The sequence below is a fragment of the Lottia gigantea genome (assembly GCF_000327385.1).
Source record: "Lottia gigantea unplaced genomic scaffold LOTGIsca_148, whole genome shotgun sequence".
NCBI classification, from domain to species: Eukaryota; Metazoa; Mollusca; class Gastropoda; family Lottiidae; genus Lottia; species Lottia gigantea.
Window position 1 is genome coordinate 221,813 of NW_008707761.1, and position 18,698 is coordinate 240,510.

At 34.0% G+C, this 18,698-nt stretch overlaps 2 protein-coding genes across 2 annotated transcripts in view; both read left to right on the top strand.

Moving 5' to 3' along the window:
- Window positions 1–277: 277 nt before the first annotated feature.
- Window positions 278–18,698, top strand: part of LOTGIDRAFT_205196 (hypothetical protein) — a 26,846-nt gene continuing 8,425 nt past the window's right edge. Inside the window, exons 1-6 of the mRNA XM_009050261.1 lie at window positions 278–376; window positions 14,025–14,197; window positions 14,601–14,779; window positions 15,999–16,222; window positions 16,530–16,600; window positions 16,953–17,096. Of these exons, the coding sequence (XP_009048509.1) occupies window positions 14,043–14,197; window positions 14,601–14,779; window positions 15,999–16,222; window positions 16,530–16,600; window positions 16,953–17,096 (773 nt within the window). The 5' untranslated portion in view covers window positions 278–376; window positions 14,025–14,042. The remainder of the gene's footprint in view (window positions 377–14,024; window positions 14,198–14,600; window positions 14,780–15,998; window positions 16,223–16,529; window positions 16,601–16,952; window positions 17,097–18,698) is intronic.
- On the top strand, window positions 2,546–7,589 carry LOTGIDRAFT_225697 (hypothetical protein; the record flags this gene model as incomplete). The annotated part of the gene is made up of 7 exons (XM_009050262.1): window positions 2,546–2,747; window positions 2,909–3,132; window positions 3,279–3,349; window positions 3,874–4,017; window positions 4,419–4,641; window positions 4,991–5,145; window positions 5,565–7,589. The coding sequence occupies 7 exons, from the start codon at window positions 2,546–2,548 to the stop codon at window positions 5,794–5,796; spliced, it is 1,251 nt and encodes a 416-aa protein (XP_009048510.1). The 3' UTR covers window positions 5,797–7,589.

An 18,698-nucleotide genomic window follows, 5' to 3' on the forward strand; every position in this document is an offset into this window, starting at 1 on the left:
TCCCCATGTAAAAGTAAATGGATTATTGATATGGATTATCGATCTGTTAATCAAATAATATACACATAAACCTGATTGATATACAAGACGGTGTAGGGTATTGCTATACTAATCATAAACTAACCACCCTTAAACATGACCCTTGTCAGCCTGTCAAATTTGTATTACGTGGTCCGATATTCCCCATGTAGGTAGTCAAGGTTTTGGAAACTAAGGGAATGAAATCTCAGACTAGAGAGTATAAATAAGAAAAATAAGTTGTAAAAATCAGTTGAGGATTTGGTCTTCATTCAGTCAACTAACCAACTAGAAGAGAGAAAATTTGACAGTTTTTTACTTGTTTTGTATCAGAAGGAATTAATTCAGTTCTATACAAGTAAGTCTGAAAATTTACTCTTTCAAATTATCCTACTACTCTGAAACCAATAACCACTGACGTCACCTTTCATTCATATACCGTCTTCATTAACATATTAGATGCAGAAAATTAGGACGTAAAACTCCATTCATTTCATTTCATTTTTATTTATATAGCACGTTTTGGCTCCATTATGCGAACATTTCAATCATCAAAAAATCTGAGTTTTTCAATGATGCCACCTTTTCTTATACACGTTATTGAAAATCTGTAAGTTGCATTAAACGTAAAAATACGATCGTGGGTAGAGTTCTACGTTCCACTGCCACAAAAAGACAGTGTTCCAACCCAGTGTTAGAGGGAACTATTGACGTTTACACAGTTTGGTGAAATGTCGCCTTAGTTTCATTAAAGGGACAAGTTCTCCATTCCTTTTGACCAATCGTACCTTAGTCTCAGAAACGGGAATTGTTTCTAGCTAAGCCAATCAGTTATAGTGTTCACAGCTCACTGCTGTAAATTTGAGCCTTCAAATCCGTATGTGTCCAGGATTATACGCGTTTGAATGTTAAAATGACGACTCGTCTTTTCTCGAGACTGTCCTTATAGAAAAAGAAAGTGAAATCTATAGTTGGAGTATATTTGAAGGGATAATGCGATTTTATGCAGTTCTAGTATTGTATATTTCAAATATTCAAGACCAACCCGAGAAAATGGCGAACATGGCCTTTAAGCGTACAAAAGATAAAATTGGCCTTAACAACGACACTTTAGCCTTGACAACAACTTGAATAACATGGCAACAGAGATTAAACATTTGTACCTCAGTAATATTTAATCATATTTGAATAATTCAAATTCTCGTCTCTACAAATTGCTATGTGTTTATTGATTGGTTGACCGTTATCTTTCACTTCTGCTATATCCGCCATTTTTATTATTTATGAGATTTTGGCGCGAACTGTCAGATTCAGCAGATACACTGTTCTCGACGCGTTGTGCTTGTTTGTTTGTTGATATTTCGTTGGTGATTTGGTTGCAAATATACAAAAATGCATGTACAACAAAGAAAACGCAGATCTTTGCGAAGCAGAGAGACGGGTAGGCTATGCCAACAGTTTAATTCAACGTCTGGTGATTCTGCGTCAGTTTGTGTTTGACTTTTGAATACTTAGACTTGGAAAACTGTCATTACAGGATTAACTGAAGTTCTCATTGACATGTGGTGGAATTAATGTTTTGCTTTACCAGCTGATAGTGCTTCCAGTGATTAGCCTACTTTTACGATAGTTTACATTAGTGCAGTTCACGTTAGTTACATTGAAGGAGAATCGGATTTCAGTTGTAAAATGAAAAGTGACATGGTCAGGTTAGCTGAAATGAGTTCCATCAGCTGGTTTAGCAAAAATAAAGACGATTGCATCTCTTTATTGTTATACATTTACATTTATGTCCAATTTAAATTTCTATTTTATTTTTTATTTCAGAGATGTCTTACTTTGATTTACCAGCAGCTGTCCGAACCCGAACCCCCCTGACCCCCATGTCACCCTTGGGGTCAGCCCGTCTCTTACCCCAGATCAGCGATACCACCCCCTCCCGCCATCTGAGTAAATCTGTTGATTTAGGACAAGCTAAAAACTACTATAATCCAGCCAAGTAAGTTATATTTTATTTACAAATCAAAACTATACCAAATACCATCGTGTCCAAACCACGCCCCCATTCGTCATACTTCCTCGGGGGTTGATAAGACTATGTCAAAATCCGTATTCGTGAAACGATGACCAAATACCGGTACACAGTACACGGTACCGTTATCAGTTATATGGGTGCTCCGAGAGCGGTGCCGAGTTGACAATCCCAGTCACATGGAACTGGTGCTATGACATGGTTAGCATATTCTGCCTGCAAATCACAAGGAGAAACCAACAAAGTCATTTCCAAACCATAGAACTTGTGCAGACTTTTATTCCTAATAGAGGTCCGGTAATTTACAGTCAAAGATGGTTTGACCTTACTTCATCAGATTTCCTGTCAAATTCCCGTAGTTTTGACTGTTAAAGATGTGGAAAATCGAAAACGGTGACTGAGTTCCCCTCATTGCACATTGCATGGCTTTCCTAAATTCAGTCTGGTATCTATCAATAAGATGTATGTATGGCTCTATTTCAGCTGAATTATATTATGTATTATTTGTCTCTTTTCAGTAATTCCGTCTACTCTCGATTCTCCACGACCGATTGGGGCCAGTCTAACAATTCTCACTTTAATCTTTCGTCTAAAGAAAGATCGTATGGAGAACGATTGAGAGCTGACGCATGGAGAGCCATCAAGGAGACCGACACCCGAACTCGAAACCGACAAACTGAAGTTACCAAACGACTTGGTAAGCTCAAAGTATTATTATTTTTTAATAACGATGTAACTTGAGCTTTATCTGGTGCTAAAATTCCAGAGCCTGATTTTCAAATTATGAATAAAATTAAAAAGTTGGAGGGGAATTCAAAACGTGAAAGGGATAAATAACTAAATTATTTTTTTCATCAGGTGAACGAGTGACTGATATCGCCTTCTGGAAGAGTGAATTAAACACCGAAATCAACCAAATGGCGACTGAGATAGAAAATCTAAAAGAATATCGTCGAGTTTTAGAGAAAGCATTAGGTGATACTGCTAATCCATTACATGTAGCTGAAGAATGTTTGATGCATCGTGAAAAACGACGAGGTATTGATTTGGTTAATGATGATGTGGAGAAATCTCTGATAAAGGTACGTTTAACTCTTACTCTCTACTCACAAACCCACTCCTGACAATGTAAATTGTTGAAACGTCATTTACAATAACGAACAGTACAAGAGAGTTCAAAGCAGTATAGACGCTAATGTGTTCGCTAATGCTGTAACCCTTCTTTCAGGAGGTAGATATCATCAAGAGATGCCAACAGAAGATGAAGAAATGCCACGATAAAGCTTTAGCCCAGCTCAAGTAAGTCGAAGTGATGTCTTTGATAAAAGCGAACGATCCGAACTACAAAAAGAAACTAGAAATCCAAAATAAGTGTTTGGTAATATATTAGTAGCAGCAAGTAAACAATTTATACTGGAAAATATAAATATAAATGAAGCAGTAAAATAGAGCTTGTTATGTCGATATTTGAATACTCACTTTAAACTATAAATTGAACACATTTGCCACATTTCACTCTCTTCTGTGTCCTATGAACGGCTTTATAAACGTTTTGAACTTAAATAATCAACACAAAGTCTTAATGAATAGGTCTTCTTGTGGAAAACAACAAGGGGGAATGTCTAATAAAAAACCGAACCATGAACGAAACCCGAAAATTAAGTAGCTAATACTAATAATAATAATAAAAATCTTTAATAACAAAGGTGAAATATCAGGTGTCTAGAAGAATGAGCATACCCTGCCTGTCAATTGCATATCAACCAAAATATACTCAACACAAAGATGCTTATGGATAAAATGCAATTTTTTTCATTTTCCAGAGTCGACAGAGCGTGTCAACACGCCATGGAGGTCGACTGTAAAGATAAACACCACGCTCAACATCTTGATGACAGAATGCAACAATTAAAAAATTCTTCAGCTGGTATCGGATATTTCCCCAGTATTGAAAACGTTGATAATACGTAAGTGAACTTAAATTTCCTAGTTGAAAAGTTGAGACATTCATAAAAAATACATTTAACCACAAGAAAAGAAACCTTTCTTGGTGTTCATTTTGGCTGGAAAAGATTGTAAATGAAAGTCAGATTTATGTTACATCATCAGGTCTATGATAGTAAAGCTGCTAAGTTGACAGTCACTGACGATGCTTGCCTTTCTGAAACACAGCAGTCATTGGGTTTGTGAATTTAGATGCCTTTCTGAACATTTTCGAAGCTTAGACTATTTCTTCGTTAATCTGATAGGACTGTTTTATTTAAAGTTATATGTATTTGAGTGGATGAACTTTGAATGCTTTTTCTGAACGTTCTCGCAACTTAAACTAGTTGTTTGGTAAATCTGAACGGACTATTCTACGTTACAGGATCACCATCCCCGAATCTTGGGCACGATACTCACAAGAGAACATCGCCAGATCTCAGAAAGAACGAGCAGCTTCAGAAAAACTCCGAGGTGAAATTGACAGCTGTATGAGGTCCTGTGCTAGTGAAATGTGGAATATCTTTAACGCTGTGAATAACGCTTTCAACACCAGAATCCACGAAACTACGGACGCTAGAAATAAACTTCAAGCTCATCTACAAAGAGTAAGTTATGTTATGTTAAAAATCCGGACAAGCAAAACAATTCCAGTAACCAAAAATCTCGTCCAAATCATGACAAAATAGGAAGCAATAATAATATAGAAATGAACTCCTCAAACAAGAAGGATCTTCTGCTTATATATTCCTTAGTTTCTTAGAATAGCTTCCTGTGGCAGTGAGCTGTTTTCTAACGGAATATTAGATCAGAATGTAGATGTCTTTTCGAGGATATTAAATTCAGCCTTTCAATAGATAGTCCTTTTATTCATGCCTATTATATTTTTTATTTAAACTCAATAAGCAACTGATGTGGCTCTTCTGATATAAAATAAACAAATTCAAATTTTTTTAGACGATGCAAGAAATCTTCGACATGGAAAGAAACATTCATCTGTTAAGAAAAGCCATTCAAGATAAAGAAAATCCAATGAAAGTGGCTCAAACTCGACTTGATGAAAGAACAAGAAGAATCCATGTTGAAGTCTGCCACGATCCTGTCATGAAAACGTAAGTTGACGATTTAGGATAGACCTTGAAATGTACAATGGAATATAGTTTTGTCGACATTGTAGAGAGGGAATCGATACGGGCTTTTAGCACAAAATATTCTGATTTTAACTGATTCAGCTTCCATATTTATGCAAAAGTGTAACCGTTCCATCAACATCGTGTCTCTCATAAAAACTTTCAGTATTGAAGTCAAGATGGTATCATAGCCATTTTGGAATAATATTGGAGTACAACAATAACTTCGAGAGCTTTACACGAAACTCTGCAGTCAAACCACGAGGTTTCGTCTTGTATTTATATCAACTCAAGTTAAAGACAACAACAATATCAGGTTACTAAAGGTCTTCGTCTTTATTTCACAATTTTACATAATTTTTTATACATTGAATTTACATTTGGATATTTGAATATTTCAGATTGAAGAATGAAGTAAACGAGATCCGCGAATCCATCGCCATTTTACAGAAAACTTTGAACGACTCTGAGCTGAGTTTGAGCCGCCTCCTGAAGACCAAGTCTGTAATCGAACACGATATTGGAGTGAAGGAGAATTCCCTGAAATTAGATTCTCAGTTGTGTATGGGAATGAGGAAAGGTTTCCCCATGGATCCTAAAGTTGGTCCAATCTTCCAGATGCCTACAGTTTAAAGATCTGATACCAATTTAAAAATCATCAACGATAATCTAAATTTTGTCTGGGAGATTAACCTTAAAGGGATTGTAAAGAGGTTTTCTAAATTTTTTTTGTGTATCAAGGATACTGATATCATCAATTTACATCATTCTAATTTTCAATCCGACATCTGTGGTTCCTTCAATTCCACTAAAACTATGTAATTGCAAAATATGCTTTATCAATTAAGGCTCTTCGCGATTTGTGACGTCATCAAACACTTAGTTGAAGTGGAATTGCAGGAACCACAGACGTCTGATTGAAAATTGGAATGGTGTAAATTGATGATATCAGTGTCCTTGATATTATTGAAAAATTTAGAAAACCTCTTTACAATCTCTTTCAGTTTTGCCATTCCAAGTCGTAAACTGTGTGATATTTATATTTTACATTATATCGATCGAATGCCACCCTATCATTAAAAATTTTCTTACAAAAATTTAGCTTTGAACACTTGCCAGCCGTGAGTTCGAATGCCACATTTACCAGCAATAACACCATCATCTAATTTAAATGATAAAACTTAATTTGAATCGATTTTAAATGTTTGGCAAACATATGACTTGATCATCTGATATTAAACAAGAACAAGAACAAAAACAGTATTTGATGTTAAGTGACAGTGGTTGTAAAAAGAAATTATAATTGAAATTACGAAAGCACCTACCGAGGTTAATATTTGGGTATATCATATATGAATTTATATCATTTTTCATTGGACAATTTTTGTAATATTATTGATGAAACTGTTATTTGTGTATTTAAATATCCAGCACTTTTTTAACATGAGGATTTAGTATCGAGCACCTGTCAGTTGGTTACTATGGAGATTATATTTAAATCACAGTGGATATCTTTATTTTGTGCCAAATAATTTATTTATTTCATTGTGTGTTTGAATTTTCTTTGATTATTTATTTGGTTTGTTTTTTCATTTTATGTTTTGAGATATAAATTAACTTTGATAATATCTAAACAAAACAAGTTATATTTTGGAAATTTGTTGTAAGTTATTTTTCATAAGAGTTTAATCAATTTGATTCTTTAATTTGATTAAATATTTGTTTTTGATTGTTTATTTTTTTTGTATTGTTTTGAATTGACATTGATAATTTACACACAAGATTATTTCCATTGGTTGTGATATTTTGTTTTGTAATATTTTAATTAATTTGGATTTTTTGTTCGTTTGAAATTTGTATATACAGTATTCATTGTTGTATTTATTGATGATTTTGAATTTACAATTTTTGTTGTTTTAAAATTCTTTGACTTTTTTTTAAAGAATATTTGATATTGTGAATTATTTTTTGTGTGAATTGCGACTATGTTTTTATTTTTAATTACCTAAAATGTATTTTTGTTTAAAAGAACCCCAGCATTACTGTTGTTAATTTGTATTATAGATTTTTTTCTTATCCATTTTTTTTTCTGTCTTTCTTATTTTATAACTTTTTCCCTTTCTTTCTCATTCATTCATATTTTCTTTTTTCTGTTTTTTGATAGAAGCATCATAACTGGAGACTCTTTTATTTAAATAATTTTCAAGGTTTTTGATTGGATTAATCATGAAAGCCATTACAGTACTGTCCAATCAGATTCAGATAATTAATAAGTTCTCTGTTATGATGATTCTGGGAGGCGTTAGTCATTAATATATATTGTACATAATACCATTGTTTATTATTTATTTGTATAAATTATTTATGATTTGTTTTAATGGTCATATTTAGGCCTACTTATTAATACTTTATTACAGTATTAATATAAAATATAGACTTATTGTTTTATGGGGGGAGGGGGGGGGGGGGGTCTCCAATCCTGGACGGGGATTCAGTAAGATCAAAAAACAAGAGTAAAAGTTCGACTATGTTGTATTTTTCATCTTGATCTGACAGCCAAGAAGGGAAGTAACCCTTGTTAAGAAAGGTCGGCTCCACAAAATGACACTACCAAAGCAAAATGAATGCAAGCATTTTTTTCTGGCCAGAAGGGAAGGGGGAGTAACTCTTGTTTAAAAGGGACTGAACCAGACCACAATATGTCACTACAACTTAGTCTTACTAAAAGGGGAGTAACTCCTGTTAAGCACAATATACAGATGTATCAGAAATAGCACTTAAGGCTAGGTTTTTCAACCCTACGACCATTTTAAAGTGCTCACAACAAAGCTAGTAATATTCTTGGTATTTTTCATGAGAATTATACTCAACAGTAAATGAATACATTTTATTTAACAAAAAATAATATAGACCTATAATTGCATGAGCAATTTGTTACAAAACTAACAATAGCATAAAATATCATAAAATTTAAAAACTTATTTATATCAATACATAAACTTAGAACTAACGATCAATAAGACTCTAACCGCAAAACAAAAACTGAACTCCAAAACAACATTTTGACGAAACATAGATAGCAGCTAATGAACTTTTCACATAAGGAAGTATATCAATCATCATAAGTGAGTAAATATTTCATAATAAAAAGTGGTATATGATACATTTGACACGAAGTATAAACATAATAAAGATATAAAGATATTCATAACATCATAGTTAGTTGACAAAAATTAACAATATATTCACCCAAACAATATAAATATAGTCAAACATTTTACATGTTAAACAATGTATATGGCATACATTAAAAATCTTAAATGCAAAATACATTAGGAATTATGCTATGAAGTTGACAAAAAATTGGGTTTAAACAATTAAAAAGTCTGAAACGCTTTTCTCTTCAAAATACAAAAAAACCAGGAAATTCTACTTAATAGTTGGAAAATAAAGATATAATAAATCATAATCCATTAGAAAAGTTAAAAAATATCCCGCCAGCACCTTTTCTAATAGTGACATCATAAAACACTAGGTTAAAGGGACAGATTCTCCATTTTTGGGGGTTGATTTGGGTCTTGAATATATGTTTATAGTCTTCAGAAATACTAAAAATGTACAAAAACCTCAAACAAGGAATTTCACTTTCTATTTCTATATATATCTTTTCTTTATATGGCAGTCTTAAGAAATGACGAGTCGTCATTTTAACTTTCAAATGCAGATAATTCTGGACACACATGGATTTGAAGGCTCAAATTTCGATGGTGAGCTGTGAACACTATTACTGCCTGGCTTAATTAAAAAAATCCTTTTCGGAGACTAAGGTATAATTATCGGTCAAACGGATTGCGAGCCTGTCCCTTTAAAGTGGAATTTAAAAAGTCACAGTAAAACTATTTATAACTATATTGTATGAAAATTATATATTTTATATTATACAATAGTTCATGAAATACAGAAAATATTCACTGAAAAAAGCAAAACAAAACAAAAAACAACTGAACCAGATGGGAACTAAATAAAATAGATAACTACAATAATATAAAAACAATATAGTCTGAATAAAAACTATTTAAACAAATATTATATCTGAATTATAATAATAATTGATAGCCCCGTTTACATTATAAAAATTATCCGTTCTCTGTATGTTCTGAGATAGAAACAGATAAAAAATAACTAGTGTAAACAGTTGAGCGTTCTGAGAACAGTTCTAATTCAAAACTATCAAAGCGAGGTTGTCTCGGATCAGTTTTCAGAACAGAACAGATAAATCTTCTGTAAACAGTGTTCGTTACAAGAACAGTTCTTGCACATACGTCTTGACACCTTGAACTTTCTCCTATAGTTTCAATGAGCAGACAAAATGGCTGCCAGAGGAATTTTTAGACATCTATTATTATCTCTTCCGTGAAGAGTTCCATAAAAGGAAAGTAGACTGTTAATATAGAATTGTTCTCGAAATGCTCAAAATAATACCAGTAAAAAATATAGTGATTTTATTGTGTCCAGGTCTAGACAGATAACAGAACACTACACAAATAATAGGTTATAATTATGAAGAGACAGTCATGTTATTGATACTCTATATATTTATCTTGTTAGGTTATATCTGTACAGTCAAGTTATTTAATAATAGGTTATAATTATGAAGAGACAGTCATGTTATTGATACTCTATATATTTATCTTGTTAGGTTATATCTGTACAGTCAAGTTATTTAATAATAGGTTATAATTATAAAGAGACAGTCATGTTATTGATACTCTATATATTTATCTTGTTAGGTTATATCTGTACAGTCAAGTTATTTAATAATAGGTTATAATTATAAAGAGACAGTCATGTTATTGATACTCTATATATTTATCTTGTTAGGTTATATCTGTACAGTCAAGTTATTTAATATTAGGTTATAATTATAAATTCTTTGGACATGTAACTCGTAGGGCTGTGTCTGTACAGTCAAGTTTTCTCTTATTTGAATTGTTCTTGTATTTGATTTCTTTGATATCAACCAAAATTTGCAAGTTGAAATGTGGACGAACATAAACTGTAACATGACTCCTAAATTTACGTCGATAAACTTGATGACTTTTTATCCCGCAATAATATAATATACTTGTAAGTCCATAAGTGGAAGATAAAAATGTCTTAGACTCTTTCTTGACAAAGGAACCATCATCAGATTCAAGGGTTAAAATCAGGTCAGCAGTAACAGACTCTACTGATTGTTTGTCTTCTTCTTTCATAAAAGGGATGAGGGTTGTACTTACCCTTAGGGCTTTAAATGGATTCTCACTATCCAAATCTTCGGCGGTGGCATTGACGGCCCAGTGGATACCACCGACAAAGAAAACCTCACTTTTAATTGAAAGGTCTATAAAGTTAAATGAAAATAGTCGGCCAATGGTAACATCTAGAGTTCCCATATCATCATCAATTTTATCAATATCAGTATGTAGAACATACAATTGATGGTTCTGAATTTTAGACTCCAGATTCAGAGTGAAATCAAGTAATTCTTGAATGTTTTTTGATTTATTCAAGGGTTTGTCAAGATGTTTTATAGCAGATGTTAGTCTCTTTGAAAAGATTTCGTCTTCATCAGAATTTATTTTTTTTCTATGACAGGCTATTTCTTTATAATCTTTCAAATCAGATTCTAATTTAGATATGCGCTTCATGACTTCATCACAACTCTTAGTTTCTTTAGAAATAAAACTATCAGTTACGTTTGAAATTTTTTGCAATTTTCTATCAATTTTGTTTTGATAATCTTCAAATTGTTTCTTCATCTCGTTAAGGTAATCTTCAATTTTAAGAACTAAATGTTTAGAATCATGGTCATCATCTAAACATTGTTGACAAATCAAACATTTACAAGTTTTACAGTAGAATTCAAGTACAGAATCCGGGTGATTTTCACAGAACGACTTTGAATCTGAAGTTTTGAGTTTATGAACTTGATGTTGTGATGAAAACACATCATGAAACTTCTTACAAGCATCACACATGTATTTATCACACTCAAAGCATTGAAAAACAGCTTGATAGCCCTTGTCACATACATTACAAACTTCTGGTTCTGTTGGTTCTTCAATAGATTCCTCATCTTCCTGTGTCAACAGATCTGCTACTCCCCCTGGTGGAATTTCTACTTCAGTCATACAGTTGGGACAGTTGATTTTCTCTTTCTCTGCCACGTAATCAAATAAACACTGACGACAAAAAACATGCTGACATGGTAGAATTCTGGGATCTTTATACTCCCCCAAACAAATACTACAACAATCACCTTCTGATTTAGCAGCCATCTTGTATAATCAAATAGAGGCTATAAGTGTCTCTGATACACATACAAATACTAGAAAAACAGAATGGTGTAAATAGAAATTATAAGTGTCCCTGATACACATATAAAGACTAGAAAATCAGAATGGTGTAAATAGAAGCTATAAGTGTCACTGATAAACATACAAAGACTAGAAAATCAGAATGGTGTAAATAGAAGTTATAAGTGTCACTGATACACATACAAAGACTAGAAAATCAGAATGATGTAAATAGAAGCTATAAGTGTCACTGATAAACATACAAAGACTAGAAAATCAGAATGGTGTAAATAGAAGCTATAAGTGTCACTGATAAACATACAAAGACTAGAAAATCAGAATGGTGTAAAAAGAAGCTATAAGTGTCACTGATAAACATATAAAGCCTAGAAAATCAGAATGATGTAAATAGAAGCTATAAGTGTCACTGATACACATACAAAGACTAGAAAATCAGAACGGTGTAAATAGAAGCTATAAGTGTCTATGATACACATACAAAGACTAGAAAATCAGAATGGTGTAAATAGAAGCTATAAGTGTCTATGATACACATACAAAGACTAGAAAATTAGAATGGTGTAAATAGAAGCTATAAGTGTCCCTGATACACATACAAAGACTAGAAAATCAGAATGGTGTAAATAGAAGCTATAAGTGTCCCTGATACACATACAAAGACTAGAAAATCAGAATGGTGTAAATAGAAGCTATAAGTGTCTATGATATGTATATAAGGACTAATATATTACCAAAGATTATAGTATGGTTTAGTATGTGTTATTTATTCATTCAACCTCTGAATTTAAGATATAACGGACTGGTTAAATATTATAAATCTATTGTTATCCTATTCATATATTTTCTACCTCTAAATTCAACTTAACATAATAATATTGTATGAAGTAATAGATTCTTACCTTTTTCTTCTCCTCTTAGCCTTTTTCAACAATCTAATAGTATTTTTACTTCCTTGACAACTTAAGATACATAGAACTAGACTCTTCTATCCAGACTTAACTTTAATACGGTTTGATACCTACTTTCACTTTCCAAATATAGACAGAGTTTCTAGGAAGTTCACGGGCGACTCATCCCCAGGGAAAAAAATACAAAATTAAAGATCAAGGATGTTTATCCATGCAATATTAGGCCCATGTTTATGAAGATGAGACTCCCAGTTGCTCAAATATCATAGGGGCTGGTTGAACCAAGTCCACGGGCCCCCAAATCCCACAAAATAAAATATAAAAATGTATCTTTTGTCATTTGATCTTGTTGAATGCATTAAGAAACAAAAACTGTCAAAAATTTGATTCTAAGATATTTTTGTGAAACGAGACCAGGACGATAATAAATCTCCAATTTCATTCAAATTTCTTAATTGAATAATAACTTCTATCATGAACATATCACAATATCTGTTTAAATATTTCAATTTCTATTCAAAATATTATTGTTTATAAATACATCGCTTTATAAGTACCTTTCTAGACTGGATTATTGGATTGTATTGTTTATAATACATGTGACATAACTCTACGATCTTGATTAAAGAGATTGTAAAGAGGTTTTCTGATTTTTTTTATGTATATCGAGGACAATATCATCAATTTGCACTATTCCAATTTTCAATCAGACGTCTGTGGTTCCTGCAATTCTACTACAACTAAATGTCTGATGACGCCACTATTCACGAAGGGCCTTAAATGATACAAGCATACTTAGTGATTAGTGACGGCATCAAACACTTGTTTTTTGTGGAATTACAGGAACCACAGACATCTGACTGAAAATTGGAATAGTGCAAATTGATGATTTCAGTGTCTATGATATACATACAATATTTAGAAAAAACTCTTTACAATCCCTTTAACATATTACATAAAACAAAATTAATCTGTAACTTTCTTAACCCTGTGATGTCGTAATATGCCTTCAATGACCTCGTAGTCAAGGTTTTGGAAACTAAGGGAATGAAATCTCAGACTAGAGAGTATAAATAAGAAAAATAAGTTGTAAAAATCAGTTGAGGATTTGGTCTTCATTCAGTCAACTAACCAACTAGAAGAGAGAAAATTTGACAGTTTTTAACCTGTTTTGTATCAGAAGGAATTACTCAGTTCTATACTAGTAAGTAAGCCTATTAAATCAGATTTATTCGCCCTGTCCTCTACTAATATCAATTCTGCTTCAAAAGTTTGTAAAATAATGGGCCTTTGTCCGATGGATTCATTAATGGCGGAGCCAGGTTTACTTCCGAGGGGGGCCAAATACCTTAAATTGTCCGAATTTCTCACTAGCTTTTGGGGTTGCGAAGGGGGCGGCTGCCCCCTCTGCCCCCTTTGGCTCCACCACTGGGATTCATACCGTAGAGATTACCAAGTGCGTATGGTTGAAATTGTGGGTAAAAAGAATAAAAGAAACTCTGAAATATCATAAAACAACGGATCAAGGACCCTGAAAGGTGTTATAGAAAGATAAAGGTTGAAAACCTCTGATCTAATCCGATCTTTCTTTCAGTTTTCAGTTAAATTAAAGATGGCTTTCTCTGATATCACCAGAACTCCTCGAACACCCAGACTCAGTCCCATGATGCCAAGCATGTTACCCTACGCTGGTGACAAGACGACAAGCCGCCATCTTGGAAGATCTCTGGACATGGGTCAGGCTCAAGCTTATTATAATCCTGCCAAGTAAGTCCGATAATTAGATATTACAGTAAGCCGCTGGTAATTTTTCTAATACTGAGTATATTGGTCCCATTTTGAAGTTGTCGTTATTTCAGATAATGCTGTCGTCACTGATATTATTTTAATGCTGATTGTATTGGCCTTGTTTCCTTGCAAATGGCCCCTTATTATGTAACGATTGATCACATTAAAGTCTTAAACTCACAACTTCATCATATCAGCCCCTAGATTATTGAGCACAAACTCTAACAAACATTATCTATAGAGTTCAATCATAACCAATATAACCAAACTATCTCCAACCTTTTCGTATAAAACAAGATGGCCAGTTGCCCGAATGGTAGCAAACACCAAAGGTGAGCCTATACGTACTCCAAATCAAATTTTTATCTTCTTTTTATTTCAGTAAATCTGTGTATAACAGATATTCAGTTGGTGATTGGGGTCAGTCTAACAATTCTCACTTTAATCTCTCGTCTAAAGAAAGATCGTATGGAGAACGATTGAGAGCTGACGCCTGGAGAGCCATTCAGGAGACTGATTCTAGAACTAGAAACAGGCAGAATGAAGTCACCAAACGATTAGGTAGGTTTTTAAACAGATAAAACAGCCTATCGTTTTTCTGAAAACTCACAAAAATGAAAAGTAACATTATATATAGCAAAGATAGCAACTTAGATTTACGAGGATCCTTTCTACCAGCTCTTCCTTTAGACAAACCTCATGACAATGATTTACAAGGATAAAAATTTATATTCATGGGAATTCTTTCTACCTACTGTTCCGTCGTGTCCACACCACATCCCCATTCGTCATATCCACCATGTCAAAACCCGTATTCATCATACGATGCAAGGATATCAACATAGGTTCATGAGGATTCTGATTATCAGCTGGTCTTTGTCCAAACCTCTTGGCATTGGCTTTACAAGGATAACAACTATCAGCTGGTCTTTGTCCAAACATCTTGGCATTGGCTTTGCAAGGATAACAACTATCAGCTGGTCCTTGTCCAAACATCTTGGCATTGGCTTTACAAGGATAACAACTATCAGCTGGTCTTTATCCAAACATCTTGGCATTGGCTTTACAAGGATAACAACTATCAGCTGGTCTTTGGCCAAACCTCTTGGCATTGGCTTTACAAGGATAACAACTATCAGCTGGTCTTTGGCCAAACCTCTTGGCATTGGCTTTACAAGGATAACAACTATCAGCTGGTCTTTATCCAAACATCTTGGCATTGGCTTTACAAGGATAACAACTATCAGCTGGTCCTTGTCCAAACATCTTGGCATTGGCTTTACAAGGATAACAACTACCAGCTGGTCTTTGGCCAAACATCTTGGCATTGGCTTTACAAGGATAACAACTATCAGCTGGTCTTTATCCAAACATCTTGGCATTGGCTCTACAAGGATAACAACTACCAGCTGGTCTTTGTCCAAACATCTTGGCATTGGCTTTACAAGGATAACAACTACCAGCTGGTCTTTGTCCAAACATCTTGGCATTGGCTCTACATGGATAACAACTACCAGCTGGTCTTTGTCCAAACATCTTGGCATTGGCTTTACAAGGATAACAACTACCAGCTGGTCTTTGTCCAAACATCTTGGCATTGGCTCTACATGGATAACAACTACCAGCTGGTCTTTGTCCAAACATCTTGGCATTGGCTCTACATGGATAACAACTACCAGCTGGTCTTTATCCAAACATCTTGGCATTGGCTTTACAAGGAAAACAACTATCTGCTGGTCTTTGTGGGAAGCTATTACAATGATATTTTATTATTTTTCAGGTGAACGAGTGACTGATATCGCCTTCTGGAAGAGTGAATTAAACACTGAAATCAACCAAATGGCGACTGAGATAGAAAATCTAAAAGAATATCGTCGAGTTTTAGAGAAAGCATTAGGTGATACTGCTAATCCATTACATGTAGCTGAAGAATGTTTGATGCATCGTGAAAAACGACGAGGTATTGATTTGGTTAATGATGATGTGGAGAAATCTCTTATTAAGGTAATTCAATATTTATCATTCAAACACATCGGTCGTGACATCAGGGGGTGAAATCCGACACCAGATCGACTCTCGGAACCACTGGCACAGGCATTAGGAAGAGTGGCCGTCTTTCTTAGAAACGGTTCCACAAATTCGTATCTGCTTTGCGATGGAAACTGTGTTTGATAACACTATCGGAACTTTCAGGCAAGCATACAACCTTCGTTTCTAAAATGAGTTTCATTGGCGAATATATCTGGTATCCGCGAGTAACAATATCTTACAATGAGTTTTAAAAGCTTATGTTTTGTATTTTATCTAACAGGAGGTACAGTTGATTAAACATTGTCAAGGAAAGATGAAACGTGTTTTAGATAAAGCCATGGCTCAACTCAAGTAAGTATACAGTATTAAATGAGCTTATAATAAATATTCCTTCTGTTTTCATAGTACTTCATCAGTATACACACTGTTATAATAAACCGTTAAATGTTCGTTCTGTTTTCATAGTACTTCATCAGTATACACACTGTTAAAATAAACCGTTAAATGTTCCTTCTGTTTTCATTGTACTTCATCAGTATACACACTGTTATAATAAACCGTTAAATGTTCCTTCTGTTTTCATAGTACTTCATCAGTATACACACTGTTAAAATAAACCGTTAAATGTTCCTTCTGTTTTCATTGTACTTCATCAGTATACACACTGTTAAAATAAACCGTTAAATGTTCGTTCTGTTTCCAGAGTAAACCGAGCAGCCCAACATGCTCTAGAAGTCGACTGTAAAGATAAACACCACGCTCAACATCTTGATGACAGAATGCAACAATTAAAAAATTCTTCAGCTGGTATCGGATATTTCCCCAGTATTGAAAACGTTGATAATACGTAAGTTAATATTAGTTTACCCATACCAGATTCTAGAGCTATTCACAAGACTTGCGATATTTACAATTAGAAGTAGACTTATGCTACTAATAGTTTAGAGTTGACAGTGCACCGTGAGTCAATGAATTAGGACATCTTTCCCCTAGGGCCTGTGATAGGTTTATTTTGAAATGAAAATTTAGCCCTCTAAATTCTCAAAATTCATCCCAGGCTATCTGAAATCAGTTGACTTCTTTTTGTCTGGACTTAGCATCGGAGAGACACCTCTCATTTCCCCCTCCTCCATTCAGCCATTGTCCGTAGCTGGAATTTGATCAAGTCTTTGTTTCATTTGACAGTATCACCATCCCTGAATCATGGGCGAGATACACTCACGAGAATGTGACTAGATCCCAGAAAGAACGAGCAGCTTCAGAAAAACTCCGAGGTGAAATTGACAGCTGTATGAGATCCTGTGCCAATGAAATGTGGAGTATCTTTAACGCTGTTAATAATAATTTCAATATGAGAATCCATGATACTTCAGACGCTAGAAATAAGCTTCAAGCTCATCTACAAAGGGTAAGAATTAATTCTATTGTGAACTTTCAAAAAGCTCTGAACGAAGACAATCATTATGAGATAAAACACACTTCTTTAATACATGGGTACATAACGTTTCAAAACAAGTTACATAACATGTATTAAAGAAGTGTGTTTTATCCCATAATTACTGTCTTGTGTTTAATTTGTGCTCCTCTCTTCTAAATGTCGTTCAACTCTTATAACATACTTGTCATCAACCATTGGTCTTGTATCACCACTACTGATATCCAGTTCTTTATTATACTACATTTTTTTGATTGTCAACCATTCTTAACTACATCATTGAATATTTCAGACGATGCAAGAAATCTTCGACATGGAAAGAAACATTCATCTGTTAAGAAAAGCCATTCAAGATAAAGAAAATCCAATGAAAGTGGCTCAAACTCGACTTGATGAAAGAACAAGAAGAATCCATGTTGAAGTCTGCCACGATCCTGTCATGAAAACGTAAGTTGACGATTCTTGATATACGTTGCAGTGAGCAATGAGAGAAAATTGACAGGAGAGAAAAGCATAAAATCTTTAGCATGAAATATCTGGATCTATTTTTATGATGGACCAGATACTTTACAAACCTGTATGAATGATAAGAGGCGTGCTGTTATACACTTTAATCATACGAAGACAGTCAGATTTTATCAAGTGGTGCGCATTATGTTCGAAATTATACGGTACCCCTACCCCATCCCAAACCGCCGTCTCTCTCTCTATCTGTCTCTTATACAAAACCGTTATCTCTCTCTATCTGTCTCTCATACCAAACCGTTATCTCTCTCTATCTGTCTCTCATACCAAACCGCTATCTCTCTCTCTATCTGTCTCTCATACCAAACCGCTATCTCTCTCTCTATCTGTCTCTCATACCAAACCGCTATCTCTCTCTCTATCTGTCTCTTATACCAAACCGCTATCACTCTCTCTATCTGTCTCTTATACCAAACCGTTATCTCTCTCTCTATCTGTCTCTCATACCAAACCGTTATCTCTCTCTCTATCTGTCTCTTATACCAAACA